At 47.3% G+C, this 19,802-nt stretch overlaps 1 protein-coding gene across 1 annotated transcript in view; it reads right to left on the reverse strand.

Moving 5' to 3' along the window:
- Window positions 1-19,531, reverse strand: part of tmx4 (thioredoxin-related transmembrane protein 4) — a 43,325-nt gene extending 23,794 nt beyond the window's left edge. The window contains exon 1 of the mRNA XM_078556435.1: window positions 19,286-19,531. Within this exon, the coding sequence (XP_078412561.1) occupies window positions 19,286-19,488 (203 nt within the window). The 5' untranslated portion in view covers window positions 19,489-19,531. The remainder of the gene's footprint in view (window positions 1-19,285) is intronic.
- Window positions 19,532-19,802: the final 271 nt, after the last annotated feature.

Below are 19,802 nucleotides of genomic sequence, written 5' to 3' on the forward strand. Positions count from 1 at the left end.
GACCTCTCTGAAGTAAGTAACAGACCCTGTGTCACTACTCGAAGAGGAGAGAGGGGATTCTCCCTGGTGTCACAGCCGATACTTACTCCTCAACTCAAAAAGCTCACCTGGTCATTATCACATTGCTTTTTGTGAGAGCTTGCTGTGCGCAAACTGGCTGCATGTCTATACAGCAGTAACTACATTTCAAAAAACACTTCACTGGGTGTAAAGCCATTTTAGGTTGCGAAAGGAGCTATACAATTCAGATTCTTTCACATATGTAGTAAACCTGAACTTCTAATGGTTATAAATTTTAATGAATTGTGCAAAAAATGTTAAATATCAACCTATTTACTCCATATTTATATGACAAAACAATCCAGTCCTTCAGAATGTGTTGCTCAAGTGGACTTTCACTGCTGCTATGGCATCAGACCATGGCCAGAGGCGAATAGTCAGCCTTGGTCACAGTTAAGTACAATATTAGTGGGCAAATTTCCTCAAAAACGCACAATCATTTTGACGGAAGTTTCTTTCTTTCTAATCCACCAACAAACAAACTACCCGAAACTCTGAACTCCCGAGGCTGGGGTCAACTGAGAATTTCAAACCCGAGAGTCACAAACTTTTGTTTAGGCAAAAGGCTTACGGAACCAAGGTGAGATCCTTTCATAAACGTAGTCAGTAAATAAACCTAGTGTGGCACCACCGACAGTGCTGCACTCCCTCGGTACTGCGTTGGAGTGTCAGCAGAGATATTTTGTGCTCAAGTCTCTGGAGTGGGGCTTGAACCCACGACCTTCTAGGCCGTACACTGTACCCAGTGAGCCACAGCGGATGTGAAGATCTTTACCTCGGGATTAAATGAAAATGTGACAACAATAATTGACTGAGGCGTCAATCTTTTTCCCTCCAGATCTGTACAGTTATGGAAAGCCATGAAAGGCTGTCTCGCTGGTTGTCCCAATTGGGTGTCTACGCCCTATATCTGGGTGTGGCTTATGTGAAGCACGGATGTAAATGTCGTTTCCTTTTCTACAGTTTGAGATTCTCTTTAACCTGGTACCTGATGCCTCAAATTTTGAGAGCTCATGACTGAAATTCAGTCCGTGCACTGCGCTGCACCAAGTATGACTTCCTCGCTGGCACCGATGTGGACCCTTCTGAAATTCGCAGAGTCTTCATTTTGAAGTTGTACAATTCAGCTCGAATCGCGCTTGTGACAAAGTATCACCACTTTAACGGGCAATTTATTCATGTGTATATATAACGAGGTAAACAGTAAAGATGGAGTTAAGATGCAAATCAGCCATGATCTAAATGAATCATTTAGCGGATAGGCCTGAGGGGCTGAATGGTCTATTCCTGCTCCTACTACAATGGTCCTGATGCACAGTACAACATAAACCGGGCACTGGTTTTCCTGGCTAACCTTCAAGGATAACATCGAAATCACTTAGTCAAGCATAATTTTCACCTAGAGCATAAGTGATATTGCATAAACCACAATGGCAACCACTACCAACTGACCAACTGCAACTTGACATAAACACCAAGCGGAATCTCTAAGGCAGTACTCGGAGTGGAGCGGGAATCACTCCGAATCCACTCCCACAGTCCAGGAGGCCAATTTATGGCCCAGTCATTGCCAGCAAGTTCAGGTCACTCACTTCCATCTACTCAATTTTCAGTTTAATTTGGAGAGAGAAGGGATTGAAGGAAATAAATAAAAGCAGAACAGACACTGGAAATCTGAAGTAAAAAAACAGAAAGTGCTGGAAACACTCAGCAAGTCCAGCATTTGTGGAGAGAGAGAGAGAGAGAGAGAGAGAGAGAGAGAGAGAGAAGCAGAGTTAGGAGGCAGCATGCTGTGTCCTCCCCCATGGTGAGTTTAGCGGCAGAGATATTTAACCACGACACCAGCACCCGCCTGCCTCCACCCCAATTAGGTCCATGGCGAGAAGGCCTGTGGGCGGACTTCTTGTCTGCGGCCAATCGAGGTCCATTGAGTGGGTAATTAATGCCGACTTAGTGTATCTGGATGAGCACTTGGCACGTCATAACATTCAAGGCTACGGGCCAAGTGCTGGTAAATGGGATTAGGTCAGTGGGTCAGGTGTTTCTCACGTGTCAGTGCAGACTCGATGGGCCAAAGGGCCTCTTCTGCACTGTGATTAATGGTGTCACCATCACTGGTATTAACCCAGCAAGACAAGCGAATCCATGCTGGGGGAGGAGGGGGGCCCTCATCCAAAGGCACAGTGCCTGGTCAAGGAAAACAGCATCGGGGAGGGGAGGGGCTACTGAGAACCACCCACTGCCCTTGCTGCCTCCCACCAACCACCCCCCACCCCAAACCTCCCCAAAATCATTACTCACCCCTGGCCTGAGATCCAGTGGCAATCCCAGGCCTCAGCGGGTGTTGAACTGGCAACAGCTGCCACCTCCTCGAGGGGGCTGCCATCCTACAGGCCTCTGGCTGGCCAGCCACATGCCCGAGCGGAAGGAGAGGCAGCAGGCCGTCCCGAATAAGGGCCAACACTGGGTCCTCGCTGGCTCTCCGGCCGGCAGCTGTAACCCCTGTCCACAAGATCGTGCCCAACATGACTCTGCTCGTAGGGATGAAAGGATATTGGGAAGTGGTCATCGGATGGATCAATCACTTCAAAAGAGGTTGGTCCTTTTGGAATAAATGGTCCTTTTTCTGTTCCTAAAGATTCTTTTGAAGCTATTTCTCCTCCATTTTATCCATATCCACTGGGCGGGCCGCATTCTCTCAACAATATACCACACAACGTAAATAAGGCTTAATCTCCGGGTGTGCTACTTGGCTGAAAAGAACTGACCAATTAACCATTATAACTAGCAGCAAACTCATCAACTAACTACCCCAATGATAAGGCAGCCAGAATGGATGTAGGTTAGCAGTGTACAATTTACATGTTGGGATTAATTGGATGGAACTGAAATGACATTTATGGAACAGAAAAATGTGCGGTTAGAGTCACAGAACAATACAGCACCAAAAGGAGATCTTTTGGCCCATCGTATCTCTGCCAGCCCTTTCATAGAGCTACCAATTAATCCAACTTCCCCACTTCTTACCCGTAACCTTGTATTTCCCCCCCCCTTTTAGGCTCCTCACATCTGTGTCCTCTAGTTACCAACGCTTCTGTCACTGGAGAAGGTTTCTCATTATTCACTCTATAAAACCATTCGGTACTTAATCATGAAAATATTCATTTAAAACGTCTGCCATTTTCTTGTTGATTATTGTATCACCTGCGCATGTCTTTAATGGGTCCACCGTCTCCTTTACCACTCAATCATTTTCTGAACTTTTACTGTTGGCTTTGCTAACCCTTTAAGTTTTTTTGTAACATCTCTTCGTACTTTCTGCAGCTCTCCCGCTCTGTTGGGGCTTTATCTTGGGAGCACACGCTGAAACATTGTGGTAGATCAGTCAGCCAAATCCATAACCTGCCTGAACCTCCTTTGTTACCGATGATTCTAACGCATTTCAGACGACCTCCCACATTCTACCATCCATAAACGTGAGGTCATCCAAAACTCTGCTGCCCTCATCCTTATTTGCCACAAGTTTCATTCATACATCACCCTGTGCTCGTTCACCCACACTGGCGCCTGGTTAAGCAACCTAACTTTCAAATCCGTCCGTGACCTTGCCTCTCCCTACCTTCTGCAACCTCCTCCAGCCCGACAACCCTCCGAGGTATCCGCGCTCATCTAGCTCTGGCCTCTTGAGCAGCCCCGGTTTTAATCTCTCCACCGTCGGCGGCCGTGCCTTCAGCTGCCAGTGGCCCAAGTTCTGGGATTCCCTCCCTGAGCCCCTTTCCCCTCGTTTTTCTCCTTTACAACGCTCGTTGCCGCTTGGACGAAACTTTTTGAGCGATCTGCTCGAATATAGCAGTGCGCAGCTCAGCATCAAAGCTCGGGACTCCTGTGAAACAGCTCCAGGCGTTTTAGTTCATTGGTGTAATGCTGCCCAGAAAGCCAGGCAACGTCTGCACTAGGCGGGCGCGCTCACCTCGCGGATCACTCTGACCCGTGGCCCAGTCACACGAGGGCGCGGCGTCCTCTCCGTACAAACATTCATCCCTTCACACACTCTTCGAAGTCTGTCGTTTTCAAGGGGCTCGCAGTCCCAGCACAAGGGGGTCGGCCATTCGGGACTCGACCGAGGGGAGATTTCTTCGCCGGGAGGTCGTGAACCGTTGAAATTCTCTACCCGAGGGAGCGGCGGATGCTCAGTCGCTGAACATTTTCATCTCCCGGATCGACAGGCTTTCGGACCCCAAGGCCGGGATTTCCCAGCCCCGCTGGGGCACGCGCCCCACTGCGCGTTGTGGCGAGACGTTCCAATCTCTTGATTTCGGTGGGACCGGAAGACCCACCCCCCAGTGCTGGGGGGAGGGGCCGGGAAATCCCACCCTGGGTGAGGATAGGGCAGGAATTCACATCAGCCACGATCTTCTCAAAATGCTGGGTCAGGCGTGTGGCCTAAGTCCTGCTCCCATTCCCCATGTTCTTAAACACGGGACAATTTCCTCCAAATGCCTCCGCAGTCTTTCCCAGCAAAACAAACTCCAAGGTGGCAAAGGAAGTAAACCTCCCTCCCATTTGAACGGGCGGATTTCCCACTTGTCAGCCCATTCGGAGTTTCTGGAAGTGCAGGCCCACTGGCCCCCTATCCAGCTCTACCTGTCCCACCCCCTTCTACCAGCTTATATTTCATCTCTGAAGGGTCATACGGACTCGAAACGTCTCAACTGTATCCCTCTCCGCAGACGCTGTCAGACCTGCTGAGTTTTTCCAGGTATTTTTGCTTTAGTTCCAGATTTCGCACGCCTAGGCTATCCTGTCCGACAGGATAGGGCTGTTGAGGAAGACGTCACAACTTCACAACAACAACTTCCTTAACTCAGCCGCGTAAATCGCTTCGCCTTTGCAAACTTTAAACCGGTAAAGCTATTCGCCAACTCGGGGCTGCACCGCACTTCAGATTTTAAAAAAAGGCCCCAAGCCTGCAGCTGATGTAACATTAGCAGAAGTGTGCAGGAAATGCAGAGCGATGAGTCAGTCCTCACTCTCCTCTCAGTGACAGAGCCGCCCGCCCTGTGCTTTTTATGTTGTCTAGAGATCAGAAAGCGAAACTCATTCTCCCTGAAGCAAATTCATCCAAGTTTGTAACTTGTGCATCCGTCAACAATTTGCACTGGCCTGGCCTTGCCTTTCAGGTACCCTCCCTTGCTTTGCAATTTTTTTCTTCTCTAAAGTCACTATGGTATAATTTTGCTTCCTAAAGCTTTCTCTCCGCTAGTTGGTGCAACTCGAAAGGTAACAGTCGCCTCACCCATATGGTCATCACACCATCTGTGAGCCTTGGCAGCGGACATTGGTCAACTATTTAACTGCAGGATGCATCGCAGGCAGGCGTGACCCTGCCCCCTTCCGAAGTCCACGTGGTGGCACTTCCTGCAGAGCTTATTACAGAGCTATCAGAAGCAGGGTTCATCCCAAATCGCAAGGAATTCACACCAACTACGCCAGGGTACCAATCTCTGTCCCTCGCAGGAAGGGTGGGAACAGCCCTACTTCAACTGCAAACTTTCCTTCCTTCAGAAGGAGCAGAAGGCCCTTCAGCCCCTCGAGCCTGGTCCATCATTCGATGAGAGCATGCACCCTCACGATGGGCTGAATGGCCTCCTTGTGTGCTGTATAAATTGATGATTCTGCATCATTCTATGACCTGTATCCTAACCCTATTCACCAGCCTTGACTCCACAGTAGCAGCAGTGTATGTACCAGCTACAAGATGCACTGCAGGAACTCACCAAGGCTCCTTAGACAGCACCTTCCAAAACCCATGACCACTACCAACTAGAAGGACAAGGGTAGCAGATACATGGCAACACCACCTGGAAGTTCCCCTCCAAGCCCCACACCATCATCACCGTTCCTTCACTGTCACTGGATCAAAATCCTGGAACTCCCTCCCTAACAGCACTGTGGGTGTACCTACACCACATGGGCTGCAGCGGTTCAAGAAGGCAGCTCACCACCACCTTCTCAAGAGCAATTAGGGATGGGCAATAAATGCTGGCCTAGCCAGCGACGCCCACATCCCGTGAATGAATTTTTAAAAATACACTTAGCTAGCAAAAAATTCTACTGAACACAGATCTAAAATTATTTGAGTTTGGAGCAACTGTGTTCAGTGGAAGAGGATTCCACTTCTATCACCCTTTATGTGAAACGGTGCTTCTGAATTTCTCTCTGAAAGGCCTGGCTCTGATTTCCAGATTGTGTCCCCTTGTCTCAACGCTGTTCATTAAACTTGGGGCCCATTTTACAAGTCATCTTGCAAATGGCATTTTATTGGGGATCAGGAGTGATCTCCCCTCCATCATAAGGTCAGAAGTTGGGATGTTCGCCAATGATGGAACAATGTTCGGCACCATTCACAACTCCTCAGATACTGAAGCAGTCCATGTCCAAATGCAGCAAGACCTGGACAACGTTCAGCTTGGGCTGACAAGTGGCAAGTAACATTCACGCCACACAAGTGCCAGGCAATGATCATCTCCAACAAGAGAGAATCTAACCATTGCTGCTTGACATTCTAGGATTACTGAATTCCCCCATCATCAACATCCTGGGGGTTATCATTGACCAGAAAATGAACTGGACTAACCATATAAATACTATGGCTACAAGAGCAGGTCAAAAGCTGGGAATTCTATGGTGAGTAACTCACCTCCTGACTCTCCAAAGCCTGTACATCATCTACAAGGCACAGGTCAGGACTGTAATGGAACACTCTCCACTTGCCTGGGTGAGTGCAGCTCCCACAACACTCAAGAAGCTCAACACCACCCAGGACAAAGCAGCCCGCGTGATTGGCACGCCAGCCAGCAACCTACACATTCACCCCCTTCACCGCCATGCAGCAATATTGTGTACAATATACAAGATGTACGTCAGCAACTCACCAAGCCCCCTGCAACAGCACCTTCCAAACCCGCCATCTCTACCACCTAGAAGGACAAGGGTAGCTGACACTTGGGAACACCACCACCTTCAAGGTCCCCTCCCAGCCAAACATTATCCTAATGCCGTTCCTTCACCGTCGCTAGGCCAAAATCCTGGAACTCTCTTCCTACCAGCACTGTGGGTGCACCTACACCAGATGGGCTGCAGCAGCTCAAGGTGACAGAACACCACTACCTTCTCAAGGGCAATTAGGAATGGCCTAGCCAGCAATATTCACACCCCAGAAACAAAGAAAAATGGAAGTGCGAACGACAAGTCAAGATTGCTAAAATTAAACCTGCAGCCCCATCACTCAATCGCTGTGTGTGTGTCAGTGTGTCTTAAGCTTCATCGAGACAAGATGCTTTGATCTCGTGTATATAATTGTTACTCCAGACACTCACACACAGCAATCCTTACTTGAAAGTAGTTACTCATTTGGAGGTCGATTTCCTCACAGCTGTCTGAGCTACAGAAAGCATGATCACAGTGGCCAGTCCACTTGTGCAAACTAGGCAATCGAGGACCGAGGTCTCTTGCACCACAAAAGGACCTAACAACAAAAACTTACATCTTATAGCGCCTTTAAAAGTAGTAATGCTTCCCGAGTCACTTCACAGGAGCGTCACCAAACTAAACTTGACATCGAGCCACTTTAGGAGTTATTCGTGCAGCTTAACCAAAAGCTTGGTTGAAACGGCATGTTTTTAAGGAGTGTCTTGAAAGAAGGAAAGTGAGACAGAGAGCTGGAGAGGTTTAGAGAGTGGGAATCCCAGAGCTTAGGCCTCGACAGTCAAAGCCAATGATGGAGCAATTAAAATTGACGATGCACAAAGGAGTGCAGAGACGGCAGAGGGGTGTCAGGCCGGGGGTGGGGGGGGGTGTCACAGGGATTCAGCCACTGTTTGGGGCTGAAAGGTTTGCGTGACTCTAAAACATGCATAAGCAGTAAGTCTGACAAAGCTCGATATTAGCATTCAAGGTGAAGATGACTCAGGGACTTCAGTGAATTGGTTACTAGGCAACTTTACAAGCATTTTTTTTTGTCCAGGTCTGGAAAGAGCTCAACACATCAATTGGCAAAATGGGCATAACAAAACAGTCAGTCTTCAGAGGCAGCTTAATGTTTCAAATGAATACATTCAGGCTTTCGCAATTCATGTAAACGTTTTATTCTTTTATCAGTTATTCGTTTGAGTGCATCCAAATGTACTCCCATTTGTTGAGGTAACATAATAGGTTGATCAAGGTAGTTTAGCGGATGCTGTGTATACAGACTTTCCAAAAGCATTCCATAAAATGCTCAGAGGCTGATGAAGAAATGGAAACCAATGATATTAAGGGGAAAGTGAGGCACAGATACCAAACTGGCGTAATGACAGGAACAAGCATGCTGATGGATGTTTTTCACACTGGGAGGTGGTTTGCAGTAGTGATCCCATAGGCTCAGTTTGGGATCCATTATTCTTAGAAACGGGGGAGATAGTGACGTAGCGGTAATGTCACTAGGCTGGTAATCCAGAGCAACATGGGTTCAAATCCCACCACGGCAGCTAGTGGAATTTAAAATCGATTAATAAAGCTGGAATTAAAGGCCAGTCTCAGTAATGGTGACCATTAAAACCCATCTGGTTCCCCTACTGCCCTTTAGGGAGGGAAATCTGCCGTCCTTACCTGGTCTGGCCTACATGTGACTCCAGATCCACAGCAATGTGGTTGACTCTGACCTGCCCTCTGAAATGGCCTAGCAAGCCACTCAGTTAAAGAGCAATTAGGGATGGGCAAGAAATGCTGGTCTGGCCAGCGACGCCCACATCCCATGATCCCATCCCAAAAGATTCTCCTCAAATTTTACACCTAGACTCAGGTGTAAATTTGCAGGTGATACGAGACTTGGTAAGGTCATGGTAACGATAGTTAGAGGCTTCAGGCTGACAGAGCTAGGATAGTGAAATAGGATGATGAAGTCCAATGCAGAGAAGTGATTCACTTTGGAAATGCTAATACGGAAAGACGCTGTCCTATAAACGTCACCATTTTGAAAAGTGTAGATGGTGTCCATATACACGAGGTGGCTGGGCAAGTTGGAGAAGGGAGATAACAAAGCATATGAGTTCAGATTTGAGATCTTAGAAACTTACAGCACAGAAGACTATTCAGCTCATTATGCTTGTGCTGGCTCTTTGAAAGGGTAGTCAAGCTACATTCCATCTCCCCCCCCAACCCCCCCCTGCTTTTTGTCCGCAACCCTCCAAGATCCTCATTTTCAACTACCTGTCCAACTCCCTTTTCAAATTATCTCTGGTAGCAACTTTCACCACCTCAGGCGGGGTATTCTACTCCAGTCAAACCCCTGAACATCTTGAAAACTGCTTTTAGGCCACCTCTTTCTCGCCTCTGTTCCAAGGGTGTGGAAAGAGATCTCGCAACCTTCCATATGCTTTTTACGACGGACACAATGAACTAGGAGGAGTAGTCCATTCGACCCTTCGAGCTTGCTCCGCCATTCCATAATGGCTGATCTGGCTGTGGCCTTAACTCCACTTTCCTGTCTGCCACCTCCACCCCTGCCCTCTGTAACCCTCAGCTTCCTTATCGATCAATAATCTACCCGAACGGTCTTGACATGGTGGACATGGAAAGGATGTTTCCTCTTGTGGGTGAGTCCAGAACTAGGGGGCACAGTTTTAAAATTAGGGGTTGCCCTTAAAGGACAGAGATGAGGAGAAATTTTCTTCCTCATCGGGTTGTGCGGCTTTGGTACGCTTGCCTCAGAAGGCGGTGGAGGTGGGGGTCACTGAATATTTTCAAAGTGGAGGTAGATAGATTCTTTTTAGACAAGGGAACCAAAGGTTATCGGGGGTAGATGGGAATGTAGAACTCGAAACACAAACTAATCAGCCATGATCTTATTGAATGGTGGAGCAGGCTCGAGGGGCCGAGTGGTCTACTTCTGCTCCTATTTCGTACGTTCGGCCTTGAATATATTCAATGACCCAGCCTCCACTGCTCTCTGGGAAACGTTACTTGCGTTTATAAGCAGAGGAGTCGACTGTAAAAGCAAAAAGGATTATGCTGGAACTTTATCAAATCGCCGGTTAGGCCTCGGCTGGCGTATTGTGGGGAATTCTGGGTCCCCCACTTCCGGAAAGGTGTAAAGGCCTTAGAAAGGGTTCACAGGTTTACCAGGAACGAGGGAACAGGTTGATAAAGTTGGGAGTGTTCTCCTTGGAACGGACGATGATCTGGAAGTGACCTAATCAATCTTCCCTTCAAAATGTAGCTGTTGTGCGTGGGTCATTATCTTTTCAGTACATGATCTCTTTAAATGCTTTCCCCACACCCAGGTGCTGGATTTCCCCAGAACAAGGCCTGCCTGGTACCTTTCAGGCTATTGTGCATCTGTGCAACTTAGCAGCAACACTGGACTCAAACAGAGGTTCAATATTTTGAGAGGTGTTGATAAAGAGTGCAGAAAGAAAGAAAAATAACTGGTCCCCACGGCCAATAGGCCAATAACCAGAGGTCACAGATTTAAAATCTTTTGGCAAAAGATCGTGGGGGGAGACGCGGAAAGATTTTTCCCCATTCGGGAATGTCAGGATCTGGGACGTTCAGCCTGAAAAGCTGGTGGAAGCTGATTCCATAAATAATTTTAAAAAGGGAGTGGGACAGGTAGTCGAGGATGAGACACTCGCAGGATGACCGACAAAAAGCAGGGACAAAGTGCTCTTTCGAAAGGGTCAGCAGGGGAAACAATGGACTGACCAGCCCAGCCGTTAAGCTTCTGTGCGGTGCAAGTTCAGACAAGTTTAAACTGGCCCCAACAATTAATCATTCACGAAAAAAAAATGATTCACAGCGGCCTCACACTAATCCCACTGCCACACCACCAACAACACAACTCACTTACTGTTCCTTAAACAAAAACACTAGCCTTCCTTCAACCTTACCCAGCGCACTTCCACTCCTCTTATGGATTCCCCAGACTCTCAGAATTTTAACAGCACAGAAGGAGGCCATTGGGCCCATCGGGTCTGCACCAGCTCTCCGAATGAGCATTATGACCGAGTGCCATCGCCTTTTCCATGTACCCCCGCACATTGATTATTTGAATAGAAACATCCAGTGCCCTCTTGAACACCTCGATTGAGCCTGCCTCCAGGAGACAATGGGGGTGGGGAAGCCAAAATCTGGAGCAAACGCCTCATCTACATTTGGGATCTGTGACATACCAAATAGCTGTCATCCTCCGGACACTGTCCAGTCTCATCTTCCCCTCATTTCATCAGAAGTTTCTTACCAAGGCTTTCAGCAACTTCCCTATTCTCTCTTTTATTTCTGTTTATTAAGGTCTAACAGCTGTCATGAGCGACAGTACATGAAAATAGCCTGTAGTGAAGCAATAATATAGTAAATTTACATCTGGAAGAGAAAGAAAAGGGAAAAGAAAAGTAGGAGGAAGAACAACAAAAAGGAAAGAAAAAATAAAGGAAAGAAAGATGAAAAAAAACTCCTCCCTAGCCTCTCCAACAAAAGAAGGAAATCAACAACAATCATAGGGCAGACATAGTTTCACATGGTATAATATATACACCCTAATTAGGGTCAGTTACAGGAAACAACACCCTAATTAGGGTCAGTTACAGGAAACAACAGAGCTGTAGTTCCTCAAAATGATTTAGGAAAGGTTGCAAAGTTACATAAAATCCATCAGTGGAACCTCATGTTATACAACTTCCCTTATTCTTAAATATTACCACATTTCAGTTCAGTGGTTGCTATCTTTCCTTTACTATTAGTTTGCATTTAACTTATCCGAAAAATCAAACAGCAGACTGGTTCTAAGTTCACGAGTTCTATTGTTCTTGTATTTTCTTTCCCAACCGCCGCCAGTTTTCGTTTATTATCTTTCCAAGCCTTTCTTCACAGGCTGGCTTCACTTTATCCATTCGGGCAAAATTAAATATCGTGGAGACTGGAGTGTGGAAATTTGGATGATAAGCAATCAACCCAAAATGTTAAAAACAAAAATAAAAAATACCTGGAAAAACTCAGCAGGTCTGGCAGCGTCTGCGGAGAGGAGCACAGTTAACGTTTCGAGTCCGTATGACTCTTCAATAGAACTAAGTAAAAATAGAAGAGAGGTGAAATATAAGCTGGTTTAAGGCGGGGTGGGACAAGTAGAGCTGGATAGAGGGCCAGTGATAGTTGGAGATAACCAAAAGATGTCACAGACAAAAGGACAAAGATGTGTTGAAGGTGGTGATATTATCTTAGGAATGTGCTAATTAAGGGTAGAAAGCAGGACGAGCAAGGTACAGATAGCCCCAGTGGGGGTGGGGTGGGGGGAAGGGATCGAGAAAGGCTAAAAGGCAGAGATAAAACAATGGATGGAAATACATTTAAAAATAATGGAAATAGGTGGGAAAAGAAAAATCTATATAAATTATTGGAAAAAAATGGGGGGGGATTCGGAAAGGGAGTGGGGATGGAGGAGAGAGTTCATGATCTAAAGTTGTTGAACTCAATATTCAGTCTGGAAGGCTGTAAAGTGCCTAGTCGGAAGATGAGGTGCTGTTCTTCCAGTTTGCGTTGAGCTTCACTGGAACAATGCAGCAGGCCAAGGGCGGACATGTGGGCATGAGAGCAGGGTGGAGTGTTGAAATGGCAAGCGACAGGGCGGTCTGGGTAATGCTTGTGGACAGACCGAAGGTATTCTGCAAAGCGGTCATCCAGTCTGCGTTTGGTCTCTCCAATGTAGAGGAAACCGCATTGGGAGCAGCGAATGCATTAGACTAAATTGAGGGAAGTGCAAGTGAAATGCTGCTTCACTTGAAAGGAGTGTTTGGGCCCTTGGACAGTGAGGAGAGGGGAAGGAAAGGGGCAGGTGTTGCACCTTCTGCGGTTGCATGGGAAGGTGCCGTGGGAGGGGGTTGAGGTGTAGGGGGTGATGGAGGAGTGGACCAGGGTATCCCGGAGGGAATGATCCCTGCGGAATGCCGCCGGGGGGGGTGAAACTTCCCCTCTCCTCACCGCCCAAGGGCCCAAACACTCCTTTCTAGTGAAGCAGCATTTCATTTGCACTTCCCTCAATTTAGTCTATTGCATTCGCTGCTCCCAATGCGGTCTCCTCTACATTGGAGAGACCAAACGCAGACTGGATGACCACTTTGCAGAACACCTTCGGTCTGTCCGCAAGCATTACCCAGACCTCCCTGTCGCTTGCCATTTCAACACTCCACCCTGCTCTCATGCCCACATGTCCGTCCTTGGCCTGCTGCATTGTTCCAGTGAAGCTCAACGCAAACTGGAGGAACAGCACCTCATCTTCCGACTAGACACTTTACAGCCTTCCGGATTGAATACCTGAGTTCAACAATTTTAGATCATGAACTCTCTCCTCCATCCCCACCACCTTTCCGATCCCCCCCTTTTTTCCCAATAATTTATATAGATTTTTCTTTTCCCACCTATTTCCATTATTTTTAAATGTATTTCCATCCATTGTTTTATCTCTACCTTTTAGCCTTTTTCGATTCCTTCACCCCACCCCACCCCCACTAGGGCTATCTGTACCTTGCTCGTCCTGCTTTCTACCCTTAATTATCACATTCCTTAGATAATATCACCACCTTCAACACCTCTTTGTCCTTTTGTCTATGACATCTTTTGGCTATCTCCACCTATCACTGGCCCTCTATCCAGCTCTACCTGTCCCACCACCCCCCCTTAAACCAGCTTATATTTCACCTCTCTTCTATTTTTACTTAGTTCTATTGAAGAGTTATACGGACTCAAAACGTTAACTGTGCTCCTCTCCGCAGATGCTGCCAGACCTGCTGAGTTTTTCCAGGTATTTTTATTTTTGTTTTGGATTTCCAGCATCTGCAGTTTTTTGCTTTTACCTGAAATGTTTGCTTCACTTCTCTCTTCACAGATGCTGGCTGACCTGCTAAGTGCTTGATCCTTCCTTAACAGTGGGACACATTCAATAAAGTGTTTTTTTTTCCAAGCCCCTTTTCCAAAATTTCATAGTCCAGGAGGTCAAGGTATATCATAGCAACCAGTTCAATCTTTGGCAAAAAAACGTGACTCGGTACATGAAGGTTAGCACTGCTCGGGTGAATAAGCCAACCCGCGGTGCTGGGGGAGTTAATGAAAAATACTAAAAATATTCAACGAAGGATAGTCACTGCTGGGAAACACAACACATTTAACTTTCTCAACTCAAGACCGGCACTAAAAACATTCACAAGTAGGAGAGTGGACAGGAAAGCTCACTCTGTTCCAGCCAAATAATGGGGTTAAATTTCACATGCCCCATTCCATCAGGCAAGAGGCAAACAATTGAAGAGAGTAGTTTCTGTCCACCTATCTGCCACAGTTTTCAGTCTTTTGACGTCTATTCCAGGGGGAGCGGTTAGTCTGTTCCAACATTACACATGTTATATCCTGTGAAGCTGTATAGGATCTCTTCAGGTGTGTTTTTTTTTGAAAACGCTCCTGACAACTTTAACTGAGTCCATTACTGTTGGGGCCAAGCCTGGGCCTTACCAGGTGCAGTGTGTCCACATTGTCATCTGATAACTGTTTAAGACATTCAAACTAGGCAGTTCTCCGCAATTATATTTCTAGTTTCTTTCACGTTATTGGCCTTGGTTCATTTAGAGCCCACTTTTCGGTGTCACTGATGTCAGTGCTTCCAGCCTCAGCCTATCAGTTCCAACAGTGACTTCTAACAGTACAACATGTACAGTACTGGAACATTTATTGCAGTGTAACTCTCAGCCGACCCAACTTAGCCCTGACATTGCGGCATTCAAGAACACCACTGCAAAACACAAAAACTACTAATTCACATGCTCGGGCAGGAAGTAACCAAACGCAATGGTCACCACTTAACAGCGCTGGATGGGGGCACTCGAGAGCTTATTTTTAAAATTATTTTTATGTGATGTGGGCATCGATGGCAAGGCCAGCATTTGTTGCCCATCCCTAATTGCTACAAGTGAATAACTGCCCTCTGAAATGGTCTAGCAAGCTAGGAGTCAACCTCATTGTCATGGGTCTGGAGTCACACATAGTGAACCAGATGACAATCATTCGTAGTTTCATGATGACTAGCTTTCAGGTCCAGATTTCTTTTGATGAACCCCCTGAATTTATCAATTATTTGAATTTAGATTCCACCAGTTGCTATGGTGGGATTTGAACCCATGACCAGAGCATACGCTTGGGCCTCAGGGTGACTAGTCCAGTGATATTACCACAATGCCACCACCTCCCCATGGTCTGTCATCACAACTAAAAAAAACATGGCTGTTAAACAGCAAATACTTATGCAGCCCATGAAGGAAGCCATCTACTTGGCTACATATGGTTATATGTCCAGCCTGAGGAATGTTCCAATTAACATCCCCGCTATCTACCATTTCCTTGGTACAAATTTGGTCTCCTTTACATTTAATCATGACAATTATCCAGGCAATCCTTGGTCTCAATTTGTACTGGGGCCTATGCAGTTTTTCAATTACCCAGTGTGGAGCAGGATGAAATTAAATCTGTTTTAAGAAATGCAAAAAGCTGAACTAATAAATTTTTAACTATGTGATTCCTCGTCTCTCTGTAGCCTCAATGCGAAGTGCGGGAGCTATTTTCTTTAGGACTTTTACGTTATCCAAAACTCGGCTGCTCATGTCTTAGCTCACACCCAATTCTTTTCCCCTTTCACCCCTGTGCTCTCTGACTTACACTGGCTCCTGGTCAAGCAACATCTTGATTTTAAAATTCTCATCCTTGTTTTTAAATTCCTCCATGGCCTCACCTCTCACTATCTCCTCCAGCCCTACAACTCTCCAAGCGATCTGCGCTCATCTCATTCTGGCCTTTCGAGCATCCTCAATTTTAAATCGCTCCACCATTAGTGGCCGTGCCTTCAGCTGCCTAGGCCCAAGCTCTGGAATTCCCTCCCTACACCTCTCCGCCTCACTTTCCTCCTTTAAGAGACTCCTTAAAACCTGCCTCTTTGACCATCTGGTCCAATATCTCCTTATGTGGCTCAGTGTCATACTTTGTTTTATAAAGCTCCTGTGAAGCGCTTTATGGCATTTTTTTTAAAAGTTAAAAGGTGCTATATAAGTTGTTGTTTGGAACTGGACTGTTTCCAGTGGGTAATGGACTTAGAATGAAAGGGCACAAACAGATGACTGAATGCAAGGGAATGAAGATAGAGAGAATGAAAGATTTTCACACACGATTGTGAGACTGCATTGCTGTAACGCCCGATGTCTGCGGGGAAAACTTCCCCTTCAAAGAACACCACCAGCTGACAAAGTATTCCCATTGACACAGGACCCCAAAACAAAACCACACGCCCCTCTGAGATCCCTGCTGGGACACACTCCACACCCTCCAAACTGAGGACAGCCCCACCTCTCGACAGCGCACTGCGACCCGCTAACTGACCCTAGCGGCGAAATCCCAGGTCTCAGGCTTCCGCGGGAAATCCGGACACCCCTCAGCCGGTTGAGGACGGGCCCGGGGAGATGTGGGCACTTGCTCCATAAGCGGAACATGAGGAACGGCTCAGACTGTCCAAATCAGGGCCATCGTCCACATCGGGCCTAACAGCATCTACGGAGAGAATAAGAGTTAACATTTCGAGTCCTTATGACCCTTCTTCAAGAGTCATACAGACTCAAAAGGTTAAATCTTCTTTCTTCTCTCCACAGACGCTGTTGGACTTGCCGAGCTCATCCAGCATCTTCTGTTTTTGTTTCAGATTTCCAGCATCCGCAGTATTTTGCTTTTTTTTTTTGTCCACATCGCCCTGGTGGTATCACAACCATTCACAACTGGGTCAGCTGAAGCTGCTGAGTGGATTGTCAACCTCGACATGGGATCATAACTGCTTCCCCAGCCGTGCAAATAATAAAAATCTACAGAGCGACTGAACCAGAAACCTCTGCCAACATTTAAGAATAGGATAAGTAGGCGGTTGAAAGAGAAGATAAGTGCTTTGCGAGCAGGCCAAGGCACATAGTGTATTGCTCAGAATCAAGCTAACAAGCGTAAAGCAGAACCAAATTCGCACCAAGGAGATGGTAGAAAGGGAGAAATTCATTAGAATGGGTTTTGTGGTGGGACGCAATAGATATTCCAAGTTAAAAACTTTGAAGTTTTTTTACCCCACTCATTTACGGGATGTGGGTGTCACTGGCTAGGCCAGCATTTATTGCCCACCCCTCACTACCCTCGAGAAGAAAATGAAGGAAGTTAATTGTGCCTCCTCTCTGGAATTAGGATGAACGGTCATGTGAACAGTTAAAAGAAAACAGAATTTTTGGCCATGCTGGGTAAAGTTGAAAGCAAAATGCTGGAAATCTGAAGTAAAAATAAAAAATATGCTGGAAACACTCAGCAGGTCTGGCAGCGTCTGTGGAGGCCCCAAGAGGGTTAACATTTCGAGTCCGTATGACTCTTCTTCAGCTCTGGACTCCAAACGTTCACTCTGTTTCTCTCTCCACAGATGCTGCCTGACCGGCTGAGCTTTTCCAGCATTTTCTGCTTTTGGTTCTGTTTAAGACTTGCAATTCATCCATATTCTAACCAGAGCTGCATACAGAATACATCTGGAAGATTTAAAGCTGATTTTTTTTTTTAATTTTAAAAAAGCGCTAAAGTTGCGCATTGCATTTTTGAAAAATTCTACACTGGACAAGTTTCTTACTAGATCATTTCCTCCAGATAACTTTAAGACAGTCAAGCACTGCCCCAGTCTACATAAAGGGTGTGAAGGGGATAAAGCCAGAATCAGCCCATTACAGATTCATATTTGCGGTAGAGCCTTTTTTAAAAAAAAATCACGAGAAATAAACCAGAAAATTTAAATAAAGGGTCTCCCATTTAAGATGGAGATGAGGAGGGATTTCTTCTCTCAGGGGGTCGTTAGTCTTTGGAATCCTCTTCCCCAGAGAGCAGTGGAGGCTGGGTCATTGAACATATACAAGGCCAAGTTAGACTTATGATCGAAAATGGTGGGGGGAGGGGTTGGGTGGGGAGGGGAGGGGGGTGCAGCAAAGAAAGTGGAGTTAAGGCCACAGTCAGATCAGCCATGATCTTCTCGAATGGTGGAGCAGGCTCAATGCCCTGAATGCGCTACTCCTTGCTCCTGTTTCTCACGAGGTACAGGACAGAGGAATATTCAAGCAGGATCACCGAATGAGAAAGGAAAACCCATGGGAGTTGTCAGCTCCCCAAAAGTCACAGAGCAGCAATGCACTTTGCTAAATACAAAATCTCAGTGACGACTCACACCTTGAACACTTGGACCAAACTGTTTGCAGAGTGTGAATAAGGCACCAGAAGTAATGTTGGAAGACAATCCCCCAACTGTGGAATCACAGTCCCAGGTCAAATTCATAATCGTGTTGCCATCTTCTGATCTGGGGGGGGGGGACATCCCAGATTGGCTTGCCACAGCCTTCAAGCATTGCATGTGCTTCCCTGACAAACTATTTGCACTGTCTATGACAGTGAAAGACTGCAGCCTGCATTTGGGGGGAAAAATTGCTAATTAAACCTCTTAAATGCACATTTAAAAGGGCACAGGCCGCACTGAAGCAAAGCACTGCCAGAAGAGAGTGGAGAATTAAAGAGTGGGTGGGTGGGTGAGTGAGTGAGGAGGGTGCATTAAATAATTTCATTGGTCGGGACGGTGCAATGAATGTCAGATAAGGTGCAAGACGGTTTGCAAAAATAGCAAAGAGCGCGCAATTGCACCACTCCCTCCCCCACCCCCCTCCCCTCCCCTCCCCCCAAAAAAAGAAAAACAACTATTTAACATCCAGATAATGATGATTCATTCAGTGTGCAAACCACTGCCCAAGTTTGGCAAAAAAATGTACAGGATACGGGCCCGGCACATTCAGCAGCAGCAGCAGCACAGCCAGTGCTTGGTGCATTATTGCTCCCCCCTCGGCCTCGGCCTCTGTCACTGCTCCTGGGGGGTGGGGGGGGAGAGAGACCCTGGGATTCCCTCCTTCCTGGGTCATTGCAGCCGCCCCGCGCGCGCCCACTCAGTGAGTCAGTGGGTGGGGGATTCCCTCGTTCCCGGGTCAACGTTCTGCCCCGCGCGCCCAGTGAGTGGGGGGAATTCCTCCCTGGAGGAAGGGAGGGGGGGGTTTCCCCGCCCCGCCCCCCGCGCGCTCTCTCGCTCCGGGCCGCGTTCCATTCCCACTCTACTCACAATTGCAACATCCACTCGCCGCTCAGGATCAGGGTCCAGTTGGTGTCTCCCAGATGCTCCACCGCTGGGTTTGGGACAGCCTCGGGCTGCGGCTCCGGCTCCGGCTCGGACACGGGCTCCGGCCCGCAGCGGGCCGAGCCGGCCACCAGCAGCAGCAGCAGCAACCACAGCCTCCCGACCCAGCACACCGTGCAAAACGCCATCTTTCTTCTTTCTAATTCTCTCTCTCTCTCTCTCTCGTTGTCAAATGCAAACCACCCGCCCCTCCCTCCCCAAAACAAAATGCAACCAGCGCCGCCACAAGAAGCCAAACGTCCTGTTTCAAACTCCCTTCCCGCTCCCTGCCAGTACAAGCCCCACTTCAGCAGCTGCGCCAGCCCTCAGTGGGTGAGGTCACAGCAACTCAAGAGGGGTGACCCCGCCCTCCAGTCTTCATGCTGCCAGCCCAAGCAAGCCCCCCAAAATGCAAGGCTTGTGCCCTTTTCCCAACCAGCCCTTGGGTTTTAGAGAGTCCACA

The sequence above is a fragment of the Cetorhinus maximus genome, chromosome 14 (genome assembly GCF_964194155.1).
Source record: "Cetorhinus maximus chromosome 14, sCetMax3.hap1.1, whole genome shotgun sequence".
Taxonomy (NCBI): Eukaryota; Metazoa; Chordata; class Chondrichthyes; order Lamniformes; family Cetorhinidae; genus Cetorhinus; species Cetorhinus maximus.